Source organism: Strix uralensis, chromosome 4 (assembly GCF_047716275.1).
Source record: "Strix uralensis isolate ZFMK-TIS-50842 chromosome 4, bStrUra1, whole genome shotgun sequence".
NCBI classification, from domain to species: Eukaryota; Metazoa; Chordata; class Aves; order Strigiformes; family Strigidae; genus Strix; species Strix uralensis.
The window spans coordinates 78,817,288-78,844,202 of NC_133975.1; the positions used below are offsets into that span (position 1 = coordinate 78,817,288).

A 26,915-nucleotide genomic window follows, 5' to 3' on the forward strand; every position below is an offset into this window, starting at 1 on the left:
AACAAGTGTACAATGTTATATTTACAAGCACTACAGAAAATGAGGAGTTTGTGATTGGCCTACACTGATATTTTGCATAGAGGAGATAGGAAACAACCTGAAGAGGCTGCTGTTTAGGATTCTGCTTTAGCTTTATGGAAATGCAACTTGCAGCATTTTCTTCCTCACTGAGGACAATGAACACCTCCTGAAGGTTTCTGCATCGGAGGACCTGTCTGCACCACAGCCTTCAACGACGGCTTCAGTGGCTGCTAGAGAGCGTTCTCCAGCTGGCATGAAAAGTACAGACTGGACAGAAGGAAAAATACTAAAGACAGGATCCATGATGCAGACAGTTGCATTATGTGTGTTTTGCCTTGGTCAGGGTTAAATGACAACCCGAGGGACCTTTTCATAGCATGAAACAACAGCGTGAAGATACAGGAAAAGAGAAGGATGGCTAACAGATACCCGTGCTCTCTGGCACTCCTTGACTGCTGCAATAGCCTCCTTTTGCCACGTCCCAGCTGGGCAAGCCACAAAGTTTGCCTAGGAGAATGTCTATATAGTGACATGAAGCTGCCTACTTGTCACACTTTACTCCAGCTAGCACAAATAACAGTAACACTGAAGATACGGAGAGTGGGCGTCGGGGTGCATTAGTAAACAGAGTAGGAGAGGCCGGGAGCACACAGTCTTGCTGCTGATGCAGGCACTGCTGATGCTCTTGAGCACTCGCTGCTATTACTCCCGGTCCAGGGTAATGCTGCTTGGCCTCAGGGGTTATACACACACCTCTTTTCCAGGTGAGCATACCTTAAACTGGCTTCTGGGACAAGGCTTGGCCCCAATTTGTAGTTGTGTATTCATTATATTAGGGTTACATCTGCATGCGCAGAGCAGAACTTAATTCCACAGATCTAGGGAAGAACAGGTACTACTTTTCAAAATACTGATTAAAAAACCCACACTTAAAATACTTGGAGAAAATTACATTTCGAATACCCTAGACCATCAGCTTTCCTTTTCTACTGAATGTTATCAAACATTACAATAAGATAATCCTATATAAGGCTATAAACCTGTGATATTTTTGCTAGCTCACAAGCATTCAGCTGGAAAAATAAGTATAAACAGAAATCAAATATAATCAAATCACCAAACTCTGGTGAAACAGAAAAGACCTTAGGAAATGCCATGATCCACTCACAGTCTGGTGATGATTTCTATCTTGACAAATATTTCACGCCTTTTTCCTCCATAAGGATTTCTACCACATCCCACACTCCTGTATTTCTTTTTCACTTATTTTTTCTCTGTTATCTGTTCTTTCTTTGGCAGGTCCTGTGTTAGTCTTCTGTCTCTCCAAACATCTGTAGCTTTTTGTCATTTCTATTTCTACTTCCTCTTTCTCAGCACTCATCCTGTTTGGAGCTCTGAATAGCTCCATAACATGCACGCCTGCCTCTTCATGAGATTGTTCTCCTGGCAGTAACTGATGAAGCACAATGTTGGCAACAAGCCTCTGATGAGTCAATGAAACTGTGTGAAATGATGGCACAGCACATGTAATTTTGAGACAATGTGCTACACAATAAGGAAACCTGGAAACTTGTTATTAGCTTCCTTCAGAAGTCTCCTTGCCATACGCTCTGATACAACAGGGTACTTGACCATAAGCCCAACCTTAGAAACAAGTTGTCTCTGACTTCAGACGGGACTATTCCAATGCTCAAAGGCTGTTGTGCCACAGGCAGCCTAACTATGCAGAGGTATGTGCTGGACAGTCAACTGTACTAGCGAGTAAGTTCAAACAAACAAAATAAACAACTGCCTTGAGCCATAAACTGCTCTCCTACAAGTATCTATCTAGCACTGTATGTGATGCCTTTGGTACACATGGCACTTAAAAAACTAATACTGGAAGCAGAAGTGGAATAAGACCACACAATACCATTTCATTATCCTCGCCTCTTGTCTTTTAATGTGGTAAATAATTTTTCTTCTAGAGCCAAAATCAAAGAATGTATTCTTCTTGCATTAAGCTATAATAATTGCAGCCTGAATATGAGCTTCTTAACAAGATTTTGATAATAGATATTTTAACTAATGCTGTGTTCCAGCAGCCTGACAATAAGCCTATACTCATACTAGAATCCAGTGCCAGCTCTTTAACCCCTCATCCATCCTCATTGACCTAAGAGGCAAAATATTTCTCTTCTAATCTGCATCTACGCTGTAAGATTTGATCTATTAAAAGCAGTATTTAATGAAGGTAGCTTCTACTCTTTGCTGCCTATCACAGACCTTTTGGTAAATTTTCCTAATACACAAGGACCCCATTTCAAATGCAATGCAAGCACATATTTTAAATGTAAAGTACGTATTGGTCTCTGTGGAAGACCAAAACAGCCAGAAAATAACAATCCATGTTTATGCAATGCTGAGGCCAAGTACTCTGATATTATACAGATCTGCTTTGCTTGATGTCTATTCAAATGAGATGTGGAAACATATTAAATTGCATTTTTAGCATATTACATCTCCCATCTGCAAAATAAAATAAAAATGTTTTCATTTGCTGAGAAAAATGCTTTTCCACTCTTTACTGTGGTCAGTGAATACCTTCACTTTTTATCTCCCCTTTTCAATTGCTACAATTTTCACCTTTGCCAAGCCTGCTAACAAAATTACAGAGAAAATCATGTTAATGAAATAATAGTACATCTGTGACAGGGAGACAGCACAGGACTAAATATAAAGTCTATAAAAGGACTTTAATAATTTAAAATGCATTAAAAAATGTCCACAATCTTAACCAAAGATAGGTTTATTCATCAAGTTTTATTCCAAGTTGGATAACTGCTTTAGAACTAGATTTTCTATTTGTTTGAAATTATTTAATATCAGTCCTGTTAACTTACAAGAAAACTCACAAATAGAGATGTAAAGAACAATAAAGACGCTACCCACTGCCTAGACAGTGGGATACAGACAGAAATTTATTCAGATAATTCATTGCCATTATTCATTATTCATTGCAAGAGATGTGTAACTGGGTACTCATGTACTAGACTGATCAGAAACATGTCCATAAAATAAGGTCTGCCTTGATTTTAAAGACAGACTGAACTATACCCGTAACAGTTCAGGTCTGTGCAGAAGACAGTCAACAACTCCAGGTCAGGACTGACCTGGACTTTAAGTTTCAAGACAGCTTTTCACAATTCTGATGTGATTTGCAATGTTCAGTTTCTGCTATTTAAGTGAACTTCTCGTAGGTCTGCAGAGCATCTGATCATCTATAGAGGCTGGTGACCATAGGAGGGTGAAGCAGAAAAATAGTAACGGTTCCCTGAAGCTACAACGAAGAAGTAAGTTATGTAGATGAAAGAAATGTTGAAGAAAACTCTTTCTGATTTTTCACCGAAGTCATAAAGGACAGAAGAAAGATGCATAGAAAGATGCAACTTTTAGCCTTGATCAGAGCCGTGGGAAGAATTGCGCTTACTATGCAGCTTACTTCTAGCTCTCCACATCTGACTGGGGTATGGATAAGAGATGAACAGCCATGCAGCCACACCATGTGAAGAATGAGCATGAACACTGCATTTATACATGCTATTGGGAGTTATTAACATCCCCACCACCACCAAGAAGCCACAGGCAGATTTGCCCAAGATGCATTCACAGATTTCCCAGCATAAGTAACTGCTCTTCCCTGACCTCAGCTACCTTTCTTTGAAAATCTCCTCCTGCCCCTTAAAATGTTTTGGATAGAAAGACAGACATTCTACATTTAGTTCTACTACATGTCAGAATACTACAGCTGTTTCAACAAACTGCAGCCTCTGAAACTGTGCAAGAAGATTAGAGACCACCGTTAGGAAAAGCATTGATTAAACATGATCAGGCAAGCACACAGCTAAGAGCTAATGCATGCCCTTTAACAGTGGCATGTGATGTGATTTCAAATCACAGCTGGAATTGAGAGGAAAGAGACTGAAAGTGAGAATGAACTGTTAACGGGACAGGAGGTCATCAAGGATATGATAGATGTTCTACAGGAAGGGACGGCTCCGCTGGAACAGGGAATATCATCAAGCCAGCCAAACCACACTGGGCATGCCAGGATCTGGGGAGCGGGAAGCTGCAGCTGGTGTGATAGAAGGGCTGTCAGAAAAAAACAACATGAACAGCCTGAGGACGTACGGCAAGAAGGACTATGTCAGCAGCCTGAGTCTGGAAGCTGGGGCATACACATTATGTGGGTGTGGGACTGCCCATATATGACATGTAAGTTATTTACACTAATTTCAGTTCCTTGGTCCTCTAACAAAGCTATCAGCTGGTCTTCTGTAGCCCAAACCACTTCAAATGACATGTGAATATACAGCACATTTATGTACAGGGCCTTCCTCTAAACTGGAGGTTGAATCCAGAAACAGGGGAATCCTTTCTCGAGTGACCTCAGATTAGGAAGCCGCTAAGGGGCTTTTAAGCTTTGCCTGCACACTACTGCTCTATTTTGCAGACAGTGTAATAAACACAGCTGCACTTCATGCTCAACTCAAGACGTAATCCATATGCAGTTCCACCATGCACTTTCTTTGGGAACAAAGCTATTTTACAAGGTTACTGGCCCTCCTCACCAACAACTGCTTGTTCCTGCTGCAGCACCACCAACTCACCTATTGCTCAGCTGAGCCAACATGGTGAATCAGGTCTGATATGATCTAAAAAACAAACAAGACTTTTTTCTAATTTTGAAATATCTTTTTAAAGCCCAGCTCATTTTGGAACAGCTAAAAGGGATGAAAATTGCAATATGGGAGTGGGAAACAAGTAACTTTGAGAAAGACAAGGAAGAGACAAAGGAGAATGGAGACAGGCTTCTAAGACATCTGTCCTTCTGAAGAAAACATACTGGGTCATTAACTCTCCTGGTGTCTCCGGCCTTCTGCAGAGTCTGCAGCATACTGCCTACCTGAGGTCTTCACAAACACAAGAAAGCAGAGACTGTGCCATGGACAGAAGAGCAAGGAAGACGAAGTAGACTAATGCAAAACTATTAAAAACCATACACATCTATGAATGTCTTGAAAAAAAATTAAAAGGTTATTAAAATGATTTTGCAGATTTTTTTCAAAGGACATTTTCCATTTCAATTCAGTCCTCTCAGAACAGTGACAAAGAAAGTTTTCTAAAAAATAAAGGTTTTATGCCAAATGTATAGAAATTACCATAAGGACAGAGCCACTGCTGTGAGTGCTATGACTAAAGAAGCAGTATTCCCTTCTTCATTGCTTCCCTGTAACTTTTAGTGTCTCCTAAATTAGAACCAGCAAGTTACCATTAGCTTAGAACTGGCAACCAGCACCTCATAGCATCTGGCTACTTGCAGAGTCAAGTTATATGCAGTGCACAAGAGGCTGTATTAGAACCTGACATGGGTTTCATTCACGTTACAGAAATATATTAATCTCACCACCCTGAACTCAACGTGATGAATAGTTCTGATCAAGAAGCAGATTTGTAATGCTAATAATCCTACAGTTCCTTTGATGTAATCCCAATCTATTAATTTATCCTGTTAAAAGTCATAGAAAATACTTTGCAATCATTGCACCCAAATAAATCATTACATTTGTATTTTCAAATGCTTTTGAAAGTAACAAACCACACAGGGGAAGCTTGCTTCCTGACACTTGCTGCACAGGAAAACAAAATAAAAAACCCTGTACTTTTAGTGTGGACTTATAATGAACTTTCATTTGTAATTCTCACGAAGACAGCTGCAGCCAGCCTTACACACAGTCATAATATCTGTCCTTGCAAGTGTTAAAATTAGCCATCCTAGGTGTGTTTGTGTGTACCAGACACCCTTCACAAGTATCAGGATATCAGCAGATGAAACACCATTCAGTAGCTGGAGGTGTCTGGAAAAAGTGTATTTTTAGAAGTTTCTATTTAACATGAAATCTATTATTTCAATAGGAGGGGATGGACACAGGGAAATGCATTTGCTCCCACTACAGTTTATGTAAGCATTCATCGCCTGCATTATGTTCCCCCTTCACAGCTATGGGGTTTTTTGAGATTTACAAAACTATAAATTGGTAGATTGAAGTAGATTTTCAGAATATATATATTAAAATGATATTTTTTAATTGAATTAAAAGAATAGCTTATGGAAGAAGCGAATAAAAATGGACTTCAGTTAAGCACAGAGGAAGATTTCAGAATCTTATTATAAAAGAAATCCACACCAATCTTAGTGGGAGTTCAAGCATATGGAAAGAGTAAACAGAGAACCACAACCAGCAAAGAACAAGCTTGGAAAAGCAAGGTGCTATGGGGATGGGAATGACCTACTACTGCTGAGAGAAGGGAAGACTGGAAGGCTGGAATCTGCTTCCAACACACTACAAGATTTGGCTACTCCACCCTCTTTTGTCAGTTTCTCCATTCTTAAAATTGAATGTTATTTATTTATCCTTGTAAAGAAAATGAACCACACATTTTTAAAACATAATTAAAAGCAATTTTGTAAGTTTTGTCAGTTACAGATCCTTCTTGCAGAGACACCAGTAAAAAAAAGTCATAAGTATTGTATTAACTAATTGTGAACATCTGCTTAATTAAGTATATTTGTTTGCTACCTGGATTCTTGTCTGGCATTGTGATCTGTAGTGTGAACTGCTGCTCATACACACAGCCCAGTGAAATTTAAGGAGCACCATCTGGGTACAAACATACACTGAGTAAAGCTATAAATAGATCGAACAAGTTCATTATATGCATGAGGTACTTGCCTGCATGAGTATTTTCAGCATGAGGGCCCAAGACTGTAAAACTAATCTCTACAGTTTTCCTACAAATAGCCTTGTCTTTTCAACTGAGAAGCTAAACACCTTAACAGAATTTTTTAATTTCATATCTGAGCTTATCATGGAGTATACATGTCCAGATGGAGAAGAACACAGAGACCACTCTCTGACTCATTTCCAATCAAGCAGTTGGAACAATATGGGAACAACATTTATTTCATTTTTGTACCCAGAAACTACGAGAAACTCATCTCCAGATGGAATCTCTTGCTTCTAGTACTCTGCAATTCTAATGAATAGAAGACAAATTCCTGTCCCCACTGTTACACCTATGCATATATACAAGCTGCAGGATAGCATTATGAGTTGACTGTGTAACACATTTTATTTAAATTCTAAGACCTGAAAGATTAAGGACTACAGCTGGCTGAGACGTAATTTTTCTTCCTCCTTCTCTCCTCAGTCCCCCCCCAAATCAGAAAAGAGCACAGAAAAAGGGCTTCTTTAAAATTGTCCAGAAATTTTAAAAAGCTCTTTTTTTTCTTTCCATTTTTTCCATGTTCTGCACAACTGCAGTTGAAATGAACCCCAAAGCAACCAGCAAGAGTAGTACCGCCATGCCATGTGGACTCAAAATAGGAGTGTTTATGTCTACATAGATCACTCATTGGCAAAATAACAGTATCACATATCTACATGCCGTGGCTGATCTGTGAGTTCAAGACCAGGTGCGGGTTATCTGCTGTAGTCAATCTCCCTGGAGGAAGTTACTATTTTTATAGGTACGTGTGTGTGAATAAGGACACATAGACATACACTCACATCTGTATCTATGGGCAACGGATTCACGCTATCTACTCCTAAAAAAAGGTATTTAGATGCCTAGATGGAAGTTATGTGCATAAATGGGTCCAAATCTGTTTTAAGCAGGCAGAGTCCTTCCTCTGTACTGTTCCTTTTATAGGAACATGGCAATACAGACTTTGCTTCTGACTATTCAGTCAGAAATAAATACCTCTTAGCACATACTTCTCAGGCAAATTCACGATGCTCTACTGAAATGATCTCTTCAGAGTAGTTTGCATGTGCTCATATTTCTAAAACAAAGCATCTGTAGTTACCTGTCAGTATTTGCAGGCTTCACATTTTTGCCCATTTTGTACAACTGTGACTGATGTTGTTACATGGTTCGTTACACGGTTTCCACCATTTCTCTGTGAGATTTAGGCAAGCTTTGAGGATGATGAAAACAAATTCACTTAACATAACGCTGATATCACAGTGCATTGCTAATTAGATCCTTTATTTTTAATACTTGAGTGAATACCAATGCAGATCTCTTTATAGTACCTGCTGATTATAAGAGTTTTCCATGCTGGATCTATCTTCAACAGGTAAAGTAAATGCAATATTCCCCTACTGAAATCTAATTATCTGAACACGTACCAATTTCAGATTAGATTGAACGTGAACTTCATAAATCTTTAAAATACTTGAAATGAGAATTTGATATGAAACACTTCAGATCTAAGATGTTCAGAAACTAAATCTTGCACCAAATTTAAGTACACAAGACACAGATGAAGATGTGAAGGGGATGTATTTAAGTTATACAGCTGACTTCAAACCAAGGTTTGTTTTAAGCCAATCTTCAGCTTAATGGTAACTTCTAGTTATTCCCTGAATATGCAACCCAGATGCTGTATCACGCTGTTTCAGACATTTACATGCTATTTTACATGCCTGTTTCACCTCCCTTCTCCCTAAAAAAACCCAAAAAACCCCAAAAACCCAACACCACCACATACAGGCTCCCAGGGAGGAATACTAGTCATAACTATTGGAAATTTCCCTCTGCTGGTAATATCCCTGCTGCTCATATATTCCTATGTTTGGATTGGTGTAGTTGGGATCTGTCAGTGCTAAGTTAACGGTTGGACTAGATGATCTTCAAGGTCCCTTCCAACCTAGATGATTCTGTGATTGCATCACAGGCCAATTCTGTCTATATGTGAGAGGTCACGAAAGGAGGGCAATTCCATGTACCTTGGTTCTTATATGACAGCTTAGGTTCTCTCTCTTCATTAGTTTTTATGCCTTGGATGACTCAATGCCTAAGTATGAGTAGATCAGAACTACCAGCTTGAATCGTGAACTTCAGCTACCCTGTTATTTCTATGCTGAATCACCTATCTGGATCTCTCCTTTGATTTCTGATACTTTTAAGTAATTGTAACATTTCTGTTAAGCATAGCTGTGCATTTGATATTTCTGTCTGCATTTAGCCTCCTACAATTAACTTGGATCAAAGAGATCAAAAGGTAAAGTATCTTTAGGATAAAGCAATGCCTACACTAACTGAGAGACAGAGATTCTCATTAGCAAACATCTTGATTAGCAAAGAAATTCACTGTAATAAGGCATGCTGAAGACTTGCAAAGGGGTTAAACAGTCACAGATTTCCAAAATGAAGGTGTAGTGAAAACTGAAAATAAACCATTTGCAGTACAAATCACACCATTCAATATCCTGTCATCAGACCCTGAAAAGAGAGAGCGATCTGAAGCATGTTATAGGAGCCAAATGAGATTAACATAGCAGTGGTTTTGAAAATCCCACAAGCTCTCAAAACAGATCAGCATCACTGAAAACACAATATGCATATTAGAACAAAGGCGCTGAAATTGCCATGCAGTATTGCCTGCATTGTGGTCTCTTCAACTGAATGGTATTTCCAGGAAAATTAAGAAAAAAAAGAAAAAAATTCACCAACCAACCAAACTAATCCCCTGTCTGGAACAAATGCAGTCCCTGTTAAATGCCATAGTAACTTGGTCAGACTGGAAACAGGTAAGGAATAACCTCTGCTAGGCTTAATGTGGGTAGACTTTGTTCGGTAACAGAACACACATTTCTGTGACAACTGTCCACATTTGGTATATAGATGGATGGTATAAAACATAGATTCTACTCCTCCAGTGGAGATTGCAAATACTAATTTTGAGCATTCTCCTAACAACCATCACTTGAAGCAATTCCCCCCGTGATAAGGCTGTCATCATTGCCACTCCTTCTTAGCATACCAGTTAGTGAAGAAAGGTGTGAAAACCATACTGCTCTCACCCTCCAAATATAGAACAGGTCGTTTTGCTGTGTGTGCAGCCAGTACCTGATCGAGAGTTAGAAGCTTTTATCTCAACCATGACTTTTGTCAGGCAGCAACATCTCTCGCAGCTCTCGTGAGCCTGGCTGCTCCCTGTTCTTGGAGAGGAGCTAGCAGGCACATGCATCTTGCAAACCAAGCTTTTCAGCCTCTTCCTGCAATACAGCTCTAACGCCACCACATATTCCCCCCGCCCCCCCCCCCCCCCCCCATTCCTTTCATTTCACACAAAAGCTGTAAGCCTTGCAAGAACGACATTTTAGCTGTCAGTAGATTTCAGAAAAATTTGTTTTGAAGCCCACTGTTGGAAATACACATAAGACATGACCTACTATTCTCAACCACTTCAAAAAGTAAGAAAATTAACTTCTACCTATACCATAAATGTAACAATGGCTACATAATTTATACAATCACTTGAGGCCAGGTGGACCTTTTATTAAACGTACTGGAAAACTCATGCAAGTTAATACTTACAGCTTCAAGGCACTCACAGGCTGGCCCATAATTTTACTCAATTACAAAATGACATAATGAAAGCCCTGGTGTTGTCTGTTGTGTTACCTGAATCTGATAGATGTGTGCAATTCATATAAAATGCAGCCTGTTAATACTTCACTGAGATTGCTGGTGAAAGACTGGTATTATTTCTGTTGGGTTGTGATGAATGGGGCTTTTCTCTACTTAACAACAATGTGTTAAATACTATGGGGACAGCAGAAGATATATAATGAGTTCAGGTATTTATTATCTTGCTTTAACTGCTTGGCAACGAAATCCTTAGGAAGTTTTGGCATTGACTTCAGCAAGGTTTGGATTTCAGAAGTAGAGGTTGCAAATTAATGGCATAGGTAAGTGCATAGCTGGCAATCAGCAAACTTATAATGGTTTTTCTAAAGCAAAGATTTGGGGGTTGGAATTTTACAGGATGGTTATTGGCTTTCTCTTAAGAACATTAAAAAAATGTAAATAAATGACATGGGGACCTGGGAGACTCTTAAAGTAATGGTGTCTAACCTGAAAATTCAGAAATCAGCATCTGAACTGGCCTGAAAGCAGTTTGCATAAAGAAAATAAGGCCTGTAGAAATTCAGTTTAAAGCTCAGTCTATTCCCAATGCCCCTTGTAAGAACTATGGAGACCATCATATTGGTGCTGGGGAATTTTTCTTCCTGTGAACTTCCTGTGACTTTTTTAGCCGAGTCATTTGTGTGCTTCTTCAAAGTAGCTAGAGAAATGGATCTAAAATTCATTGGCCTATTTAAAACTTCATACATTCTTTCAGTTTCCATGACACCAAGTCTGCATAGCGTAGCATCCTTCCACAAGAAAAAGGTAGAATCTCTACATTGCAGTAGCCTGAGGGTGCTTAAATGCTGTGTATATTACCCCTTTCAGTGACAGAAACATTACCATTATTAAAGATGGAAAACAAAAATGAAATTGTAATTATTTTTTTTTGCAGCTGACTGAATATTCTGCACTTGAATAAAGACTTAATGCACTCTCAGATCCTGAAATTCCTGCTACCAGGTGGAGACAACTGTTGGAAAACAGCATGAACGTCAGGTTTATTTTCAAAGTAATCAAACCTGCAATAATTCTCTGATGGATGTATTCCAGTTCTGTTACATTAAACAAGGAGACACAGGCGAGGCAAACTAAGGCCAAGGCCTGCGAAAAATATAGCACCCAAAAATGGATACTAATCACCTCCATTCCCACTGATGGCCATTCACATTGAGATTATGGAGGATCTCTGAGTCTTGTGCTGATAAATACAGCTTTGCAGAGTACTGAAGACACTACTGACTCACCTCAGGTAATCATTAATATTGGCATATTATACATTAATATTTGCCTGGTCTGACAAGTCTTGCTGTGATTTTAACAAAGTTTTCATGGGGCATGCTCACATACTTAAAGGTTATTAAAAATAAGTATTGTATTATTTCCAGGCAGATCTCTTTAACTAAATATGGCAGTTAACTTGTTAGGAATGTCTAATAGAGGAGTATCTGTTAATTTTACACCTTCCTCCTCCTTGGTTACAGCTCCCCATCCTCTCAATGTACCCCCAACAGCTGTCCAAGTGGCTGAAAGTTCTGTTCAAAATTGGTATGTACCATCGGGAATATCAGGGAAACCTCTCCTGAATTTCTCAAAGAAAAATGAGTCTGACAGACTGATAAGGCCACAAGGGAGGATGCAAAATTTTATCTACTGGAACCAACTCTGCAAAACATTACAATAATTACTCCCAAACTGAAATAGGCATAAGGTATCGAGCTATCTGATAGGCCTTAGATATGTATGTATTTCCAAATTAGGCAACTTCCTGATAAGCAAGAAAAGCTGTGTGGCTATTCCAAATTACATGAACTCCTCTAGCTCACCTAGCAAGTACAATTGTCTGGTTGATATAAATCTCTAAGATATCTGCAAATAACTAACCAGCTGTTGACACTTCTCACAGCTATTATTGTCCCTCTGCATTCACTCGTAACAGACATCAAATAAAACATAGTTAAGAAGAGACAGCATCTGGGTTTTAAAGGGTTTGGGTGGTCAACTCTTCCTCATATGGAAGTGGAATAGTGTTCACTGGAAGTTGAGGGAGGTACCTTCGTTTCTTACTGTGATGCAGACAAGCCTGATAACCCAGAAAGCAGAAGCCAATCTCTGTGGAAAAATGTAAAATAATTAAAGCATCTCATTTAATAGGTATTTATAAAGCACCTGTTCTATGAAATGTATAAAGTGTATATCTTGTATTTACAATGATAAATAAAACCACCTTATTATAAGGACCTTGACTATTCACAGTGCTACAGAAGGGCTTAAAATCCCACAAGATTACCACAGTAACATTCTTAGTAATAAACCTCTGGGCTACATCAGACATTTCTACCTCTTTCGTAGATGACATTTTCTAACAAAATCACTTTCACTCACATTTAGTCGAGGTGCTCAACTTCTGGCCCATTCTTAGCAAGAACTAAACATAAGCTTAACTATAATCATTTGTGCAAACATCATACTGAACTGGGACATGAAGCATTCTTCAAATTACCTTAATGTAAAGTAGACATTAGAAATAACATCTAACCTAAATTTTTAAAATACCTCGTAGTGAGTTTTATGACAGCAAAATCACTACCTTAGTAAAGTGAGAAGTGATTATTAAGTATGAGTCTTATTTGCAAGCAAGAGATTTTAGGAGTTGCTGTACTGGTCAAGGTGAGACACAGTTACACTTGCCTCCCTGCTATCATTACTACCAACAATCTATTGCTTTACATATGCACAACAGCCCCTGTTGCAGGCTAATCCACAACAGATTTGGCTAGTCAGAGCCAAAGACAACAGCTTTGTGATAAAACTAGCAGAGTTATCTTCGCATTGGTGAAAGGTATTTCTGGTCTATGGACACAAAATAAATTGTCCAGAAAAGACCAACAGCAATCATTATGCTGTCTCAACAGCATTGACTGAGAACTAAGAACAGATTCTACACAGCAAATGCACAAGATAATCAATAGAAATATTTTATACTAAAAATTCAGTGCTTGCTTTGTTATTTTTCATAAGTTTAATAGCAGAAAGATGGCTATATAAATTAGTTAATGGGAACGGAGCCCTTAATTACTAGGGAAAGAAGTGATAGGTCATGCATATTTAGAAATCAGATAATATCAATTCTCTGTTACCAAAAGTTTCCTTGAACTACCGACCATTAGAAATTATAAATTCAGAAAAAATAGTTATACAGTCATATTTTTCTCTTAAAAATAGGCTATGGACTCTCAATAAATTGCATCTCAAGAAGTCCTGGTTAGTAGACTAGGACAGGAAAAAAAAAAAAAGATTGCCTGGGACTTAGATGGATAAAGAAAAGAGAATGTCTCTAGAAGAAGAAAAAAAAAAAAACCATAAAAATGAGATTTCCCTACGTGGTTTCTTAAGCAAGGGTTATCAGGCCAGGGGAGTGAAAAGGACAGATGAGTTTTCTGAAGAATCAATATGCACTAGAGGAACCCGACAGCTTTAGAAATTGCTCATTACTCTCCCATGCAATTTATATTTTCCTCTGATTCACCTATGGATCCAGTTGGGCAATGTTCTGTGAGCAATACAATCCCCCATACTCAAACCACCAAGCCACACGCAAAACTGCTAAAGGCAACCAGAAAATGTACAAGCTTGAACCTGAGCACAAGGTGACCAAGATCTTCATCCTCTCAGGGAATGTTCCCACCACCTGTAAAGGCAGCAAGGAAGGACTGGAACAAACAGCAGCAAACAAGATGTGAGTACCAGTGAGACATGGAAGACAGTATAGAACTGAAATGGGGATTAAGATACATGGATTAGTCAAATAAGTTTCACAGCTTCCGAGAGGAAGAATGTTTCTCTGGTGATGATGCCTTACTTCCACGGCTATTATTTTCCCCATCAACATGAATTCATCCCTCCAGGATTCAGGTTCATTCACACGACTTTCACCTAATGGCTATTTTAGCCGTTTCTCTGGCAAAGTGAATGATGGTACTATTGGCTTTTGAAGAATTTCATCCCCATCTGCGATACCTGTGCTGCTCGCGGTTACATTTAATCATGCTATTCCCTTGTGCTGGCATTCAATATTTAAATAGAAGTTTTGGAAGAGAAAGGCTTTCAACTTCTTTTACGATGTGAGACAGATGCTCCAGCAAATGCTTGATTTGTGGAGGCTTACAGGCAGCATTCTGCATTTGTTGGCTATCTTCATGCACAAAAAATAGAAGTCGCTCAGACTATGTTTTTCTCACAAGTGCGTTTTCTCGCAGCTTCCTCTTCTATAAGCAACAGGCACAAAGAAATAATGAACTGACATTGGTTGATCACTGTCACCCAGCTAAGTTCTTTCCAGGTGACAAAGTACATGCTATGCAGAGATCTCGCCTTGAAAAGCTTCAGGCCATAGGGTTTACCTCTGCCCACTGTGCAGAGCTTCTGCCAGAGCGGTTTTGACAGTCTCCAAGTGTGGAAAAGAGCTGGGTGGTAGTTCCAGGGAGGTACAGTCCCTAAAACCATCAAGAACTACCATGATCACCTTCTCTAACTTTCCTTGTACACATACTATCACAATTTTCCCAGAGAATGGGGTAATTTTTGCAGGATGAGACTTTTAGAGAGCTACCCATGCCCATTCAAATAACATTAAGTTACGGGCAATCATCTAGGAAACTGCATCTTACTACAAGCATGAATTTGTCTCACTTCCACTGACAACTACTGATTCTTGTTATGTCTTTGTCTATAAGGGCAATCTTTACCTCATACCAAGTATCATTCCTGTCTGTATCTAGACACAGTGCTAAAGTCATGTCTAGCCTACTGGTAAGGATATATAGGGCCAAAAATCTTATAGCTTAGGGACTGCACTATGGGAAGACAGAAAGCTCTTGGCATACCATCACAGGGAAAAGAAATTCAGCACTGCAAACCTGAGTTCAATTTCTTTAAATAATGCTTGTAATCAAACGCATGCATTTGATTCCTGAAGAACATTTGAGTTGGGAAGAAGTCAGGTCTGTGCTCTTGGGTGAAACTAGTGTCTAAAGCTGGTAGAAGCTGGTTAAAAGTTAATACATCATCAAAAAAGAAAAGGGAAACCAAACTGTTCTGAAACTGAAATTCTGAGACATTAAATATTTACTAAAATAAAATCTTTCTTTAAACTCAGAACTGTAAGATCTTTTCTGGAGAACAAAAACAGTTTTTTGTTGAAAATCCATTTCACTACTAAAGAAAAACAGTTTTGATGGAAAAATTCCCAGTCAGTTTTTCTAGCACCCAGCGGGGGAAACTTAATCTTCTTCTGCAAAAGCATGAAAGAGCAGGATCTGTCTCTTTACGTAGAGGGGACCATAATTTAGTCTTTTAAGAATTCACAAAAAAGACTTAAGAGTGTTCAGCACAAAGCCATTCTATGCATAGCAAATGTGCTATGCCTGATCGGCAGACTTTGGTCATAAATGGCACTGCCACAATTCCCGACTGCTGGTGTCCCATTCCTCTGAGCCGACCCTGAGCTGCACGCAGCAGTCAACAGATGCTCTTTAAACCCAGAGTCAGCTGCAAAGGAAAAGCAACAAAAAGAGAATAATCCTGCTCTGCTTCCCCTTATAGTCGACTCTGTTTGTAAAGCCTTTTGCTATTTTTGTCAACCTGGTAAGGGGTGGGGAGGAAGAGGAAAAAAAAACTACAAGCAATGAAAAATAGGTGAAGAGCACATAAAAACAGAAGTGAAGGAGACAAAAAAAATGGGTGAGAAGTCCAAGGGAAAGATTTATTAAAAGTGTGGGAAGTCAAGAAACTATACCCATGCCCCCCCTCAAAAAGAGAGAGAGAGAAAAAACTAAGTAGAAAGTGAAGAGGATAGAGGATTGAATGAAAAATAAGGCAAGAGAAAGACATCAAAGGCAATATTATAACAAGACATAATGGATTTTACTCAGACAGCTCCTCATTTACCCACGTGAAAAGTCTTGCCACAGTATTTAGTAAAGGTATGAATGTCATGGACAACCAGATGGTACTTCAAACACACGGACATATAAAGAGCGATAAGAGACCAGGCATAGAGATTACATAATCTTGCAAAAGCTGTCTCAGTCAAGGAACACGATACTGGCAGGTAAAACTAGGAGACAGTGAGCATATAATAAAAGCTTAAAAAGGCACAAGAGGGGAAAGCGTATTCTCTACTAGTATAAGAAGCAAACATGAATGAGACTGAAGCACCAGACTGTTCTGTTTTAAAGATTTTTTTTTTAGTACAAACACAGACATGCCCCAGAAATCTGGCCATAGATTTAAGATTCTTTAGTACAGAGACTTCTGAAAGGGCAAAGGAAAAGCAGAAATATATTTGTCTTCTAACAGAAAATACTGAAAGGAAAAAGCATACTAGCATTTTCAGCTCCCATCACAGGATGTAAAACCAGAGACATCTTTATCAGCTACTGATACAGAACTCTTGCATAATTGGAAAATCCAAGAAATCTTTTATAGGGGAACTTGTTAGACACCCAGAGCGTTGATCATGAGGAACTGGAATTGCTCTGCTAGTACAACAGTAACAACTAGGTACAAAAGCTTCTCAAGTGCTCCACAAATCAATTTAAGCAAAACAATAAAACCTTACAGCTTACTGTACTGGGTCTGAACCCAGCCAGCCCACAACACATATTCAACTCATGTTGACACATTTTACAGTAATCTTAAGAATAGACATATATGTTAACTAAAGATGAATCTACCTACTAGGGCCTTGAGTCCATTCTTCGTACTGCTGTGTAACGTCAGACACATTCAAACACAAAAGTGGCTGTGCTAGAAGTGAACTTTTTGACAAGGACGGCAAGATAAAGTAATAAATAGAAAAGCACAGTTTAATGATGTGTGATTTATAAAGCTGGAAGCCGGAGATTAATGTGATCCATAATTCTCTTTAAAATACATATATTATCTGGTGAGATATTCTTACAATGACTTGCAAAAAAGAGATGCCTGTAAGGAGAGATTTGAACAGTAAGAGGCAAACCAAAGAGCATATTAAAAGGGAGGAAGCCCAAGGTATGGAACAAATTATGAGGAAGAATAATATCCTATATAATTAAGTCAATGTGTACGGACAAATGATGATGGTTCATAGTCAAATATGTCAGAAGTAGGGGGCTGTCTTGGTGGAAGAGCATACAGAGGGAACTGCTTTGTATGGAGCACACGAGTGCCAGGGGTCCTCTCTGATGATAAAGGCTTCAAGACACTATGGAATATAAATTCATTTTAAAGAGCTGTGTCTCATTAAGTGTGTAGCACAAGGGAACACTTGCCAACTCACCCTATTCCATGTATCCCTGGAGGAACTACATTCCTATGCAGATATAATGCTTCTATCCATGTTTAAGAAGTATACAATATATACTCAAACCATGACTCTATGGAGTTACACGGCTGACATTTACGTTTCTGTGTTTTGGGAACTAAAAAGATACACATTTTTTTTCCCCTCCAATTCTATCTCAAACTGAAAATAAGGTTAAAATAAATGGGATACCTTTCCAATTTACAGCAGGGACTATTACATACATAAACACAGTTAAACACATCAAATTTGAGATCGAAACTCTGACCCTTAGGTCTAGCAGTATAATTGAATATCACTATGATTATAATGTCAGAAGCAAATGAACAGGCAGTTCACTTCATTGATGTTATCTATAGGTCACTCTTGAGAGGGGAAAGAAATTAACAATTATTTGAAAAAGCTATTATATCTTTAAGTAGCAAAGAATCAAAGATGCTAGCTTTTCATATTTCAATGTAGAATAGCAATAAAACAAACAGGTTAATCTTTTCATAATCTCCTTCGGTTCTCCTCAGTTCAGTTTTCTAAGGTTTATCTCAAATAATTTCTTGAAGAGGAGCCAGAAAATAAACAATGCCCTTGTTAAGCTTCCCTTGTAAAACACAGCTGCAAACCAGCCTTTACAACCCTTCTCCATCTACTAGAACTGGTGAAATGGATGGTTTCCACTCATCCGTTTTTGAACTAAAAAACATTGTTTCCACCACGGTGATGAGCACCTAAATCAGTAATTTTCAATCTATCCTGGCTGGAGAATTACTTCTAAGGGGTCCACAAAACACACTGAAGAGCAGTAAGCCTATTATTGATGAGCTTCAATTCACAGCAAATTCATAGCAAACTTGCAGGTTTACGAAGCTTGGCATCCACTGATATGGGCAGTGGGTCAGACAGTAGATACAAAACTAGTAGACTTAATACAGTAAATTTTAAAAGTTGAGGTTTCACCTAAGTGGTTTGGATTTTCTCCTCCAGGTAACAGAAATCGGAGTCCTTAAGAGAATTACCTTCTGAGATACTACATCTAAGTGCACTCATGAACAAGCAGGATACGCTGGGGGGGGTCCTTGACCTGCTCATCCACATTCAGGACCTGGTCAAACTGTACAGTGGCTGACCTGTGGCCTATCCATCCTTCTTTTCCAGAAAAACCAAAACACTATGGAGTGAAACGAGGAGAGAGCTCGGCACAAATGAAGTCCTGGGTCACATTCCACTATGGAATCAAGACACAGCAAAGTAAGACTGCTTGGATGTAACCAGTTACAAAATATTTTGCCTCCTCTTTCATCCTGCAACTGCCATATACTCCCCTAAACTGTGTGGTACAATGGATACAGTTGGTTTTAAACCTCATCCTCCAGCAGTTATGCCCCTGCCAAGATGACTTTGTGGAAGTTATATGAATTAAATATTATTGCAATATATAATATTGCTATTTAATATCCTCCTACATTTTACATCTCTCGTCTCAGTACCACTCTGCTGCTTACATAGACTGCATTTGGTTTTGAAGCATCCCAAGACTCTTTCCTTTCCAAGATGCTAAGCAAAAAGCACTGTGACAGCAGTAGATGGTAACACTGTAGGAAGCACTCCTGCATTAGTAAGGTGACAGATTACATGGACTACTCAGTCTTTTCCATATCTGATTTCTATGAGTCAATGATTGTATTGTTTGTTCCCTTCTGTACCAAAGAAGCCATCAAGTGACTAGTACTCAAATGAAAGGGCAGAAGTGGGGCTTGTCTTGAAATGAATGCTGTTTCTGTGCAGGTTAGCTATGCACAACTTATTGGGAAGTGGAGAAGTTGTTGGGCTATCCCTTCATAAAGATCTAACTCTTCATCAGCCTGGCTCGTGGTGTAACGAGGCAGAGGTCACTTGAAACTCAGTCATCTCACATGACAATACACTATGAGCTTCATCAAACAAGTCCAGCAAAATAATGGGTTCTTTTAGTCCTTCGCTTACATGAGAAAAGTAGAAAGTGTCCTCTTCTCTCACCAGTAAAAGACACTCTTAAAGTGCCAATACTGAACTAACTGTAGATTTCTCTCCCCTTTTGCTGAAAATGTTCCTGTGCTCTGATGTACCATGAACGGGCGCAGCACAGAAATATCCCTGCGTGAATTAGTGAGCTACAACAGAGTTAACATACTAGCAGCAGACTGCCACAGTATTCTAATAACCCAGGCTAACATACACCATTTTAAAGCCAAAATACCAATGGGACTAGAACAAACCATCACTTTACCAAAGGCAAGCCATTCTCCTAAGGACAGTATACCAAAAGGAGGTGCTCCAGATTAACAGGCAGCAGTTAGAATCAACGCTGATACAGGTTTGTTTCTGAGGAAGATCTTCTTGCTCTGTCACTTCTTACTGCAGAGATCTGAAGGCAGCACTTGTATGAATATCATTGCAAACAAACGCTGCAGATAACCAAAGAGCATGCAGAAATCTAACTGCTTTTGCAGTCAGTAAGCTTGGAGGATCAATGCAATCTTCAATGAATCAATATTTCAACACTTTGTAAGGAAAGGTGTACTTTACAACCTGACCCAAAGCTCAGCGAACTCTTTCCACTGACTGCAATGGGCTCTGAAGGAGATACACATGGTAGTTGTGAGGTTGAAAGAAGATGCGAGATTCAACAAGGCAAAAAGCGTCTCATCTAATGACAAAACTCAGTCCCCCAGCGCTGAAGTGGCTTGTCCCAAGTAGTACCGGAGACTAAGATTATTCTGTTGCTTTAGTCCTTGTAGGTCCAATTCATCCCTTCTGATTCAGTTAAAGCCAAACCAGCTACCTAATATCACAGAGTTCCCTGGCCATTTGCCATAGCACTTAAGGATATGGTGTAGTTGGGAACTGTCAGTGTTAGGTTAATGGTTGGACTAGATGATCTTCAAAGTCTTTTCCAACCTAGATGATTCTGTGACTCTGTGGGACGCATCTGCAGTAGAGAAGTCTAGCGTTGAACCACAGCAGAGCTAACAGGCAGAAGTGTGGCTTGCTAGCAAACGCAGCAGGACAGCCTGTCGGCACTACTGCTGGCTCTAGCCAGTGTTATAAAACCTTGATTTTGATACATATCAATACCGGATTTTCAAAAACCACTGAAAGCCAGACCTACGTGATGGATCTCCTCTGAGTTCCTAAGGATGGCAGCACACCTCTGCCACGGCTCAATTTCACGATGGATAAGCTCAGAGATGCACTAATCTCCAACTCCTTCCCCCACTGAGTTGGTTTCTATTAGGAATGAATCCTGGGTGCCTGGAACAAAAAATAATTATGGCAGGCCCTGGAAGCCTGAAATCTCCAACCCTCAATTAATTCACACTTATCCATACGTAAATTCAGTGTGAATGCTATCAGCACATTTTCCTCATTAGAATTCAACAAAAGTTTAGGAAAACAATTGTTTTAGTAAAGGAACAAATGTAGCTACAGTACCGAATTAAGTCTGTAAAGAGAGAAACCTTCAACTTCAGCATTTAATTTGCACATCAGTACAAATCTACAGGGGAGCCTAAAGCCCAAATGACTACCAGCATATCTTAAAGTATGTAAAAGGCAGGACTAGTCATTGATTGTGGAACAAAAAAATCAGTACAAGGGAAGAAACTGTTACTGAACTGAATGTGCACAGATCAAGGCTGGCTACACTCGCAGTAGGTGTGGAGGGACGCAGCTGGTTTTGCAGTGGGATGGCCATGCCCTCCTCATGCAATCTGGCACGCACATGCTGCACTTGAGGGCCAGAGAGGGAGGGAAGAAGTCAGAGTCATCTTAGACCACACGTGAGATCCATGTCTCAAAGATACAGTTGACGGTTGCTGCCAGCGTGTACGAGTCATTACAAAAAATGAGGCATCTGCCTCTCATTGAAAATGGTCTGTCATACATGCAGCACGTGAGTCACAATTTGTTATGGCATGCACTGGAAAAGCAGAATATGGAGAATGCAAAACTGCCTGACTCAAATATGCTTCTGGTGCAAAATACTTAGGATGCAATTTACTTCATATACTAATCGTATCCATTCTGTGAGATATTCTGATGCACCCCAGAATTCAAAGTGAACGTTACAAACTGTACTGAATACTAAAGACTTGTTTTTTACCCACTTATGAATCACATGTACAGTCGCAGTTATCATCCCCCCCTAGCCCCAAGCTCCTGACAGGTACCCAAGTTAGAAGTGGTCAACGTAGGTTCCCTCAAATAAGAGCTGGAGAGATGGAAGTTCTCACCTTGAATTAGCTTTTGGAAGGCTCCCTTACTGTATCTATTCAGAGCTCAGAGGAAGCGTTAGGACATATGTTACAACAGGTAGTAAGAAGACTTCCAATTAATGCTAAGTTATTAAATGTAGACACAGTGGCTAGAGCCTTTTCAAACCTAAATAAGAGCTAATTTGTTCTGAATAAGAAAAAATGCCAATCAGAAACCCTAGCCAACACCACAGATTATTCTTCTGGAGGAAAAAGAACATCCTCTGTATTATTAAAGTACTTTTCTACTGGAACAGTTAATTTAGGTGAAATAAAAAGAATCTGAAGTAGAAATTCTAGATGCTTTTGTTCCGTCTCTGGTTAAAACCCTAGTCAAAAAGCAAACAAAGCTGGACTAGCAGCTCCTATACCATACTTCAAGCCAATAAAAATAAAGGAGCTGGTTTGTAAAGGCTGTAGCAGATGATGCAAAAGCAAAGTGTGTCCTAGCACGAGAACCACAGAGCTCTGTGTTCCCTGTGAACGCAGATGTCACAACTCTACCTCACTCTTCTGGATGTGCAAGCAATGACCTAAGCACAGGCTCACTGAAAGCAAAGGCTTTCAATACGGTGACAGAAATGGTTCAAATCGGACGCTTGGTCTGTCCTGTCTCATGCGTTATAAATCAATCCTGGAAAGTTATATTTGAAGATTTCCACAACAAACGTTGATACAATACCGCTCTGGTTTTCATTGGGGGGGTGGGGGTGTCGGGGGGGGAGGGAGGTCTACCAACCCTCCTTCAAATTCAAGAATGCTAGCTTGCTACAGTTGCCTATAGGTTTTAAAATCAGGAGGCACCAGTTAGCAAAGGATCATTAGCATGCATTGTAGCAGAAAACAGGAAATATAATTAAACATACAGCTGTGAGGTAAGATCTTTGGCAGGAGAAAAAGAGCTTTGGGAAGAAAGTGGCAAGGGCAAAGCACTATGAAGCAGCACAGTAATGTGGTCAAGAGGGGGACTGAAGCACAGAGGTAGAGATGAAGAAATGAGAGTAGGGGTGAGAGGAGCAGAAAAAGAAGCACAAAGAGATAAAATGACAGTAAAAGAAAGAAGGCAAAGCATACAGAAGAGAAGAATGTACATAAGGAAAAACATCTCTCAAGAGTAATAGTTCTTCAGTAATGGCAAGAGCACGTTGTTATGCAACAGGATATACTATTTTCTGTATAGAAAGCATTTATTTAAGCTTATATGAAACCTCAAAAAAAAATCTGTGGGAGAACAGAAAAAAAAAAAAAAGAGTAACATCATATTTCTTTTGACTTTCAAATTGCTTTTTAGGTCATATTTCACCCTCCCCTCCTACCCCCCAAGTATTTTCCAGGATGGAATTTTCTTCTTCCCACTCCAGGATTTGGCGTGGGCAGAGCACCGCAGATGCTGCTGAACTCAGAAACCAAGAACCTGATTCATTCTTCCCTTGAATCTTGTGCTATCATTTAGACTGGGACCAAACAAACGTCAAAGGCTGCAAGTCAGAAAGATAATTTTACACAGCTTGTACATTCACTTTGTCCCAGCACAACAGTGGTACAACAGGAAGAATAAAGATAAATCCAGTTCTTAATCCCTGCTAGTTTGTCAAATATTTAAGAATTATTATTTTTTTCCTCCTGTTCCAGCAGACTTACGCTCTAAAACTCCTCTGAGTTTTGACTGTACGCAGAGGGCAGGTTTTCCCTAAGGTAAGACCAACAACCAGTTTTCAACTTCACAGAATCAAAATCCTTAAAACGAAGACAACTTCATACACTCAACCAGCAGAGCCCTTCAGTCTCACTGACCATGTTCAACAAGTCCAGATTATTTTCTGCAAGCTTCCTTTCGTTTCAGCCTCTGGTACCGTACAATCACACTGCTGGGTATCAATTCAGTACTCAGGATTCTCAGAATAAACTGTAAGGAGTCATATGACATAAAAGAAGCTGCTCCCAAGACAAGCGATACAGTGTTTGTATTTTTGAAAGCTGAGGCCACTTTCAGTAATAAAGATTCCCTGCTTACTTCATTCTAGACTTTAAAACAAACACAATCTCTAACATTTTAAAAGGTTAGACACATTTTTTACTCCCACTGTTTCTTAATAAAACACCATTTGTGTGGGAAACCAGCTTAGTGCATACTTTAAAAACAGGCAAACCATTAACTGATCCAACATGTTGGCAGTTTTAGAGAAACTCACTACACAAGAACAAGTGATGCATCTTAAGTTTCGAAACAGTCTGAGCTTTACTTTAAGGGTGCGTAAGTACGCCAAGCTTCTACTACTTTATACTGCTTAGTATACAATCTGCGATACTTAAAGTACCAAGAAGTATAATCTGAACAGCTACTAAACCATGTGCAGGTTATAAAGCGCAGTTTTAAGAAGCTCAAGAGGTTACGAGTTGCTTGTCTCACAAAACCAATGGAAAATACTAAGAAAACCCTGTCTTCTACCAACCCTACGAAAGAAACATGAATTTGCCCAAATAAACGGTTAATCTCTTAAAGAGGCTGCACACCAGAGGTTCCAAAAGCATTACTTTTGCATCAGCAGCATTATAGCATTATACTTAGGCAACAAATTGTTTTTCAGCACACCCATGCTAGCTAGTTTACTGTGGAAATTTAAATTGCCATTAGAGTAACATCCTGTTTTGCAGCCTTTCTGTGTTTCAATTTGCCCCTAACTCTGCTAAGATTCAAGTGGCATGAAACAGCTGGGCACGATTAGTTACTGGATGCAAACCAAACTGAGATTTCACAATAGGTGGCATTTTAGTCTCCATGGCATAGGCTGTTGGTATAAAAGACCAGTGACCCCTGGCAGAAACCACTGCCCCTCAATATAAATCTGGTGATCTGTTTTTAAAACAATATTATTTCAGATCAAACACTGTTACAAAAACAGTGTTTTCTGCAGGCATAACCCAAGGATCGGGTTGTTTCCGATGACTGGATTTCTGCTCGGTTCTAGCTGACGTGTTGGGAGCCGAGCACCCATGTGCTGACCCTGCGAGCACAAACTCCATCCGAGGGTTCACCTGGGCGAGCGAGCCACCCCCCGACCCCAGTCCTGGACAAAACACCTCGCGTTCTCACCAAAGGTGATACTCGGCGTTCCTACTCGACCCCGCAGCTTTTACGCTATCACAGACAAGCCTGTGGACACTCTGTTCCCTACTTCATTGCACCTCCTGATAAGCCCGCACCATAAACACTAACTACTCCTTTTCCGACGGTTTCCATCACACCCGACCCCACTCGGCACCTGCCAGGAGATCCTCAGGACGCGACCACACATCGGTGGGCTCGGGGTCCCATCCCGTTCCTCCGACCAGACCCAAACTTTACACCTCCCAAACTTTTTCCCCCCGCGGAGCGCCGCCGCGCCTCGCCGCTCGCAGCCCATCTGTCCTTCGCCGTGGCAGCACGGAGAGGTGCCCCACGGTCCCCCCGGGGTGGGCACCCACGGCGAGGCTCGCGGCCCGCCCCGCTCCCTGCCAGGAGGTGCGAGGACACCTCGGCCCCCCAGCAGCCCCCACCCCAAGGACGCGGAGCTGCCGCGCACAGCGAGGGACCCGGAGCCGGGGGTGCGCCCCACGGGTGCCGGGGCTCACCCGCGTGGGGCATGGTGATGGTCTCGTTGGCGTTGCTGGAGCCCACGTTGTAGATGACCACGGCGGAGGCATTCTGGGCGGCGGCGTGGCGGATCTTGTCCTTGTAGGTGCAGTTGCCCCGCGGGATGAGGGCCACCCAGCTCTTGCCCGGCGCCGGGGCGTTGAAGCGGGTGCCGGGGTCGCAGGCGTAGCGGTCGGCGGGCGAGGCGGAGAGGGCCACCTGCCCGCGGGCGTCCTGCTTGGGCGACTGCTCGCCGTAACGCCCGCACTCGCTCTTCTCGCTGCGGAGCTCGGCGCCGCCGGCCGCCGCCGGGTCGGCGTAGGTGATGTTGACGAAGGCCGTGTACCACTCCTCCTTCTCGGCCACCGTGAAGTCCAGGCACAGCAGATGCACGAAACAAAAGGACAGCAGCCATGTTGAGAGAGCCAGGCTGCGGCACGCTTGGATCACAGACATTGCCATCTTCATCTGCCGGACCCCCGCCGCCCCCCCCCTCCCTCGCCTGTCCGTGTGTGGGGGTGGGTGGGCGTGTGTCCGCGGGTGTCCGTGTGCGTGTGCGCGGGGCGGCGCTGCTCCCGCCGGGCGTCGTGCGGGGAGGGAGGGAAGGAGGGGAGAGGAGAGGGAGAGGGGGAAGGGGCCCTCCCCTCCGCAGCCCGCTGCCTAATTCATGTCGGGGCCGTTTGATTTCCTCGGGTTGGCCCCGTCTCCGCCTTTCCCCCCGCCCCGCTCCGCCGCCGCCTTTGCTTCCTCCTACCCCGATTCTCCCCTCCCTCGCCCTGCCCGCGCGGCTGCCCCCCCCCCCCCCCGCTCCGCTTTCCTCCCTCTGCTGGCAGCCCGGCCGGCCGCCGGGCGGGGAAGGCGCGGAGGAGGAGGAGGAGGAGGAGGAGCGGGGATTTCCACACGCACACAGGCGCGGCGCCGCTCCCGCTCCGGGCCCGGTCCTGGCGGAGGGGCTGCGCCCCCCCCCCCCCCCCCCCCCGCCTTCCTGGGCTGCGGGGCGGCGGCGACCGCCGTGTGCGCGAGGAGCGGGCGGCGCGGCAGCGACACCTGCCGGCGGAGCGGGGGGACCGGGGGGGGGCGCCGGGGGCAGCGGGGGGACGAGCCTGTCCCTCCCGGAGAGGGAGCGCAG

The 26,915-nt window shown here is 41.5% G+C and overlaps 1 protein-coding gene across 1 annotated transcript in view; it reads right to left on the reverse strand.

The window, feature by feature from the left end:
• RNF150 (ring finger protein 150) overlaps nucleotides 1-26,483 on the reverse strand; it is a 125,610-nt gene extending 99,127 nt beyond the window's left edge. The window contains exon 1 of the mRNA XM_074867366.1: nucleotides 25,786-26,483. Within this exon, the coding sequence (XP_074723467.1) occupies nucleotides 25,786-26,254 (469 nt within the window). The 5' untranslated portion in view covers nucleotides 26,255-26,483. The remainder of the gene's footprint in view (nucleotides 1-25,785) is intronic.
• Nucleotides 26,484-26,915: the final 432 nt, after the last annotated feature.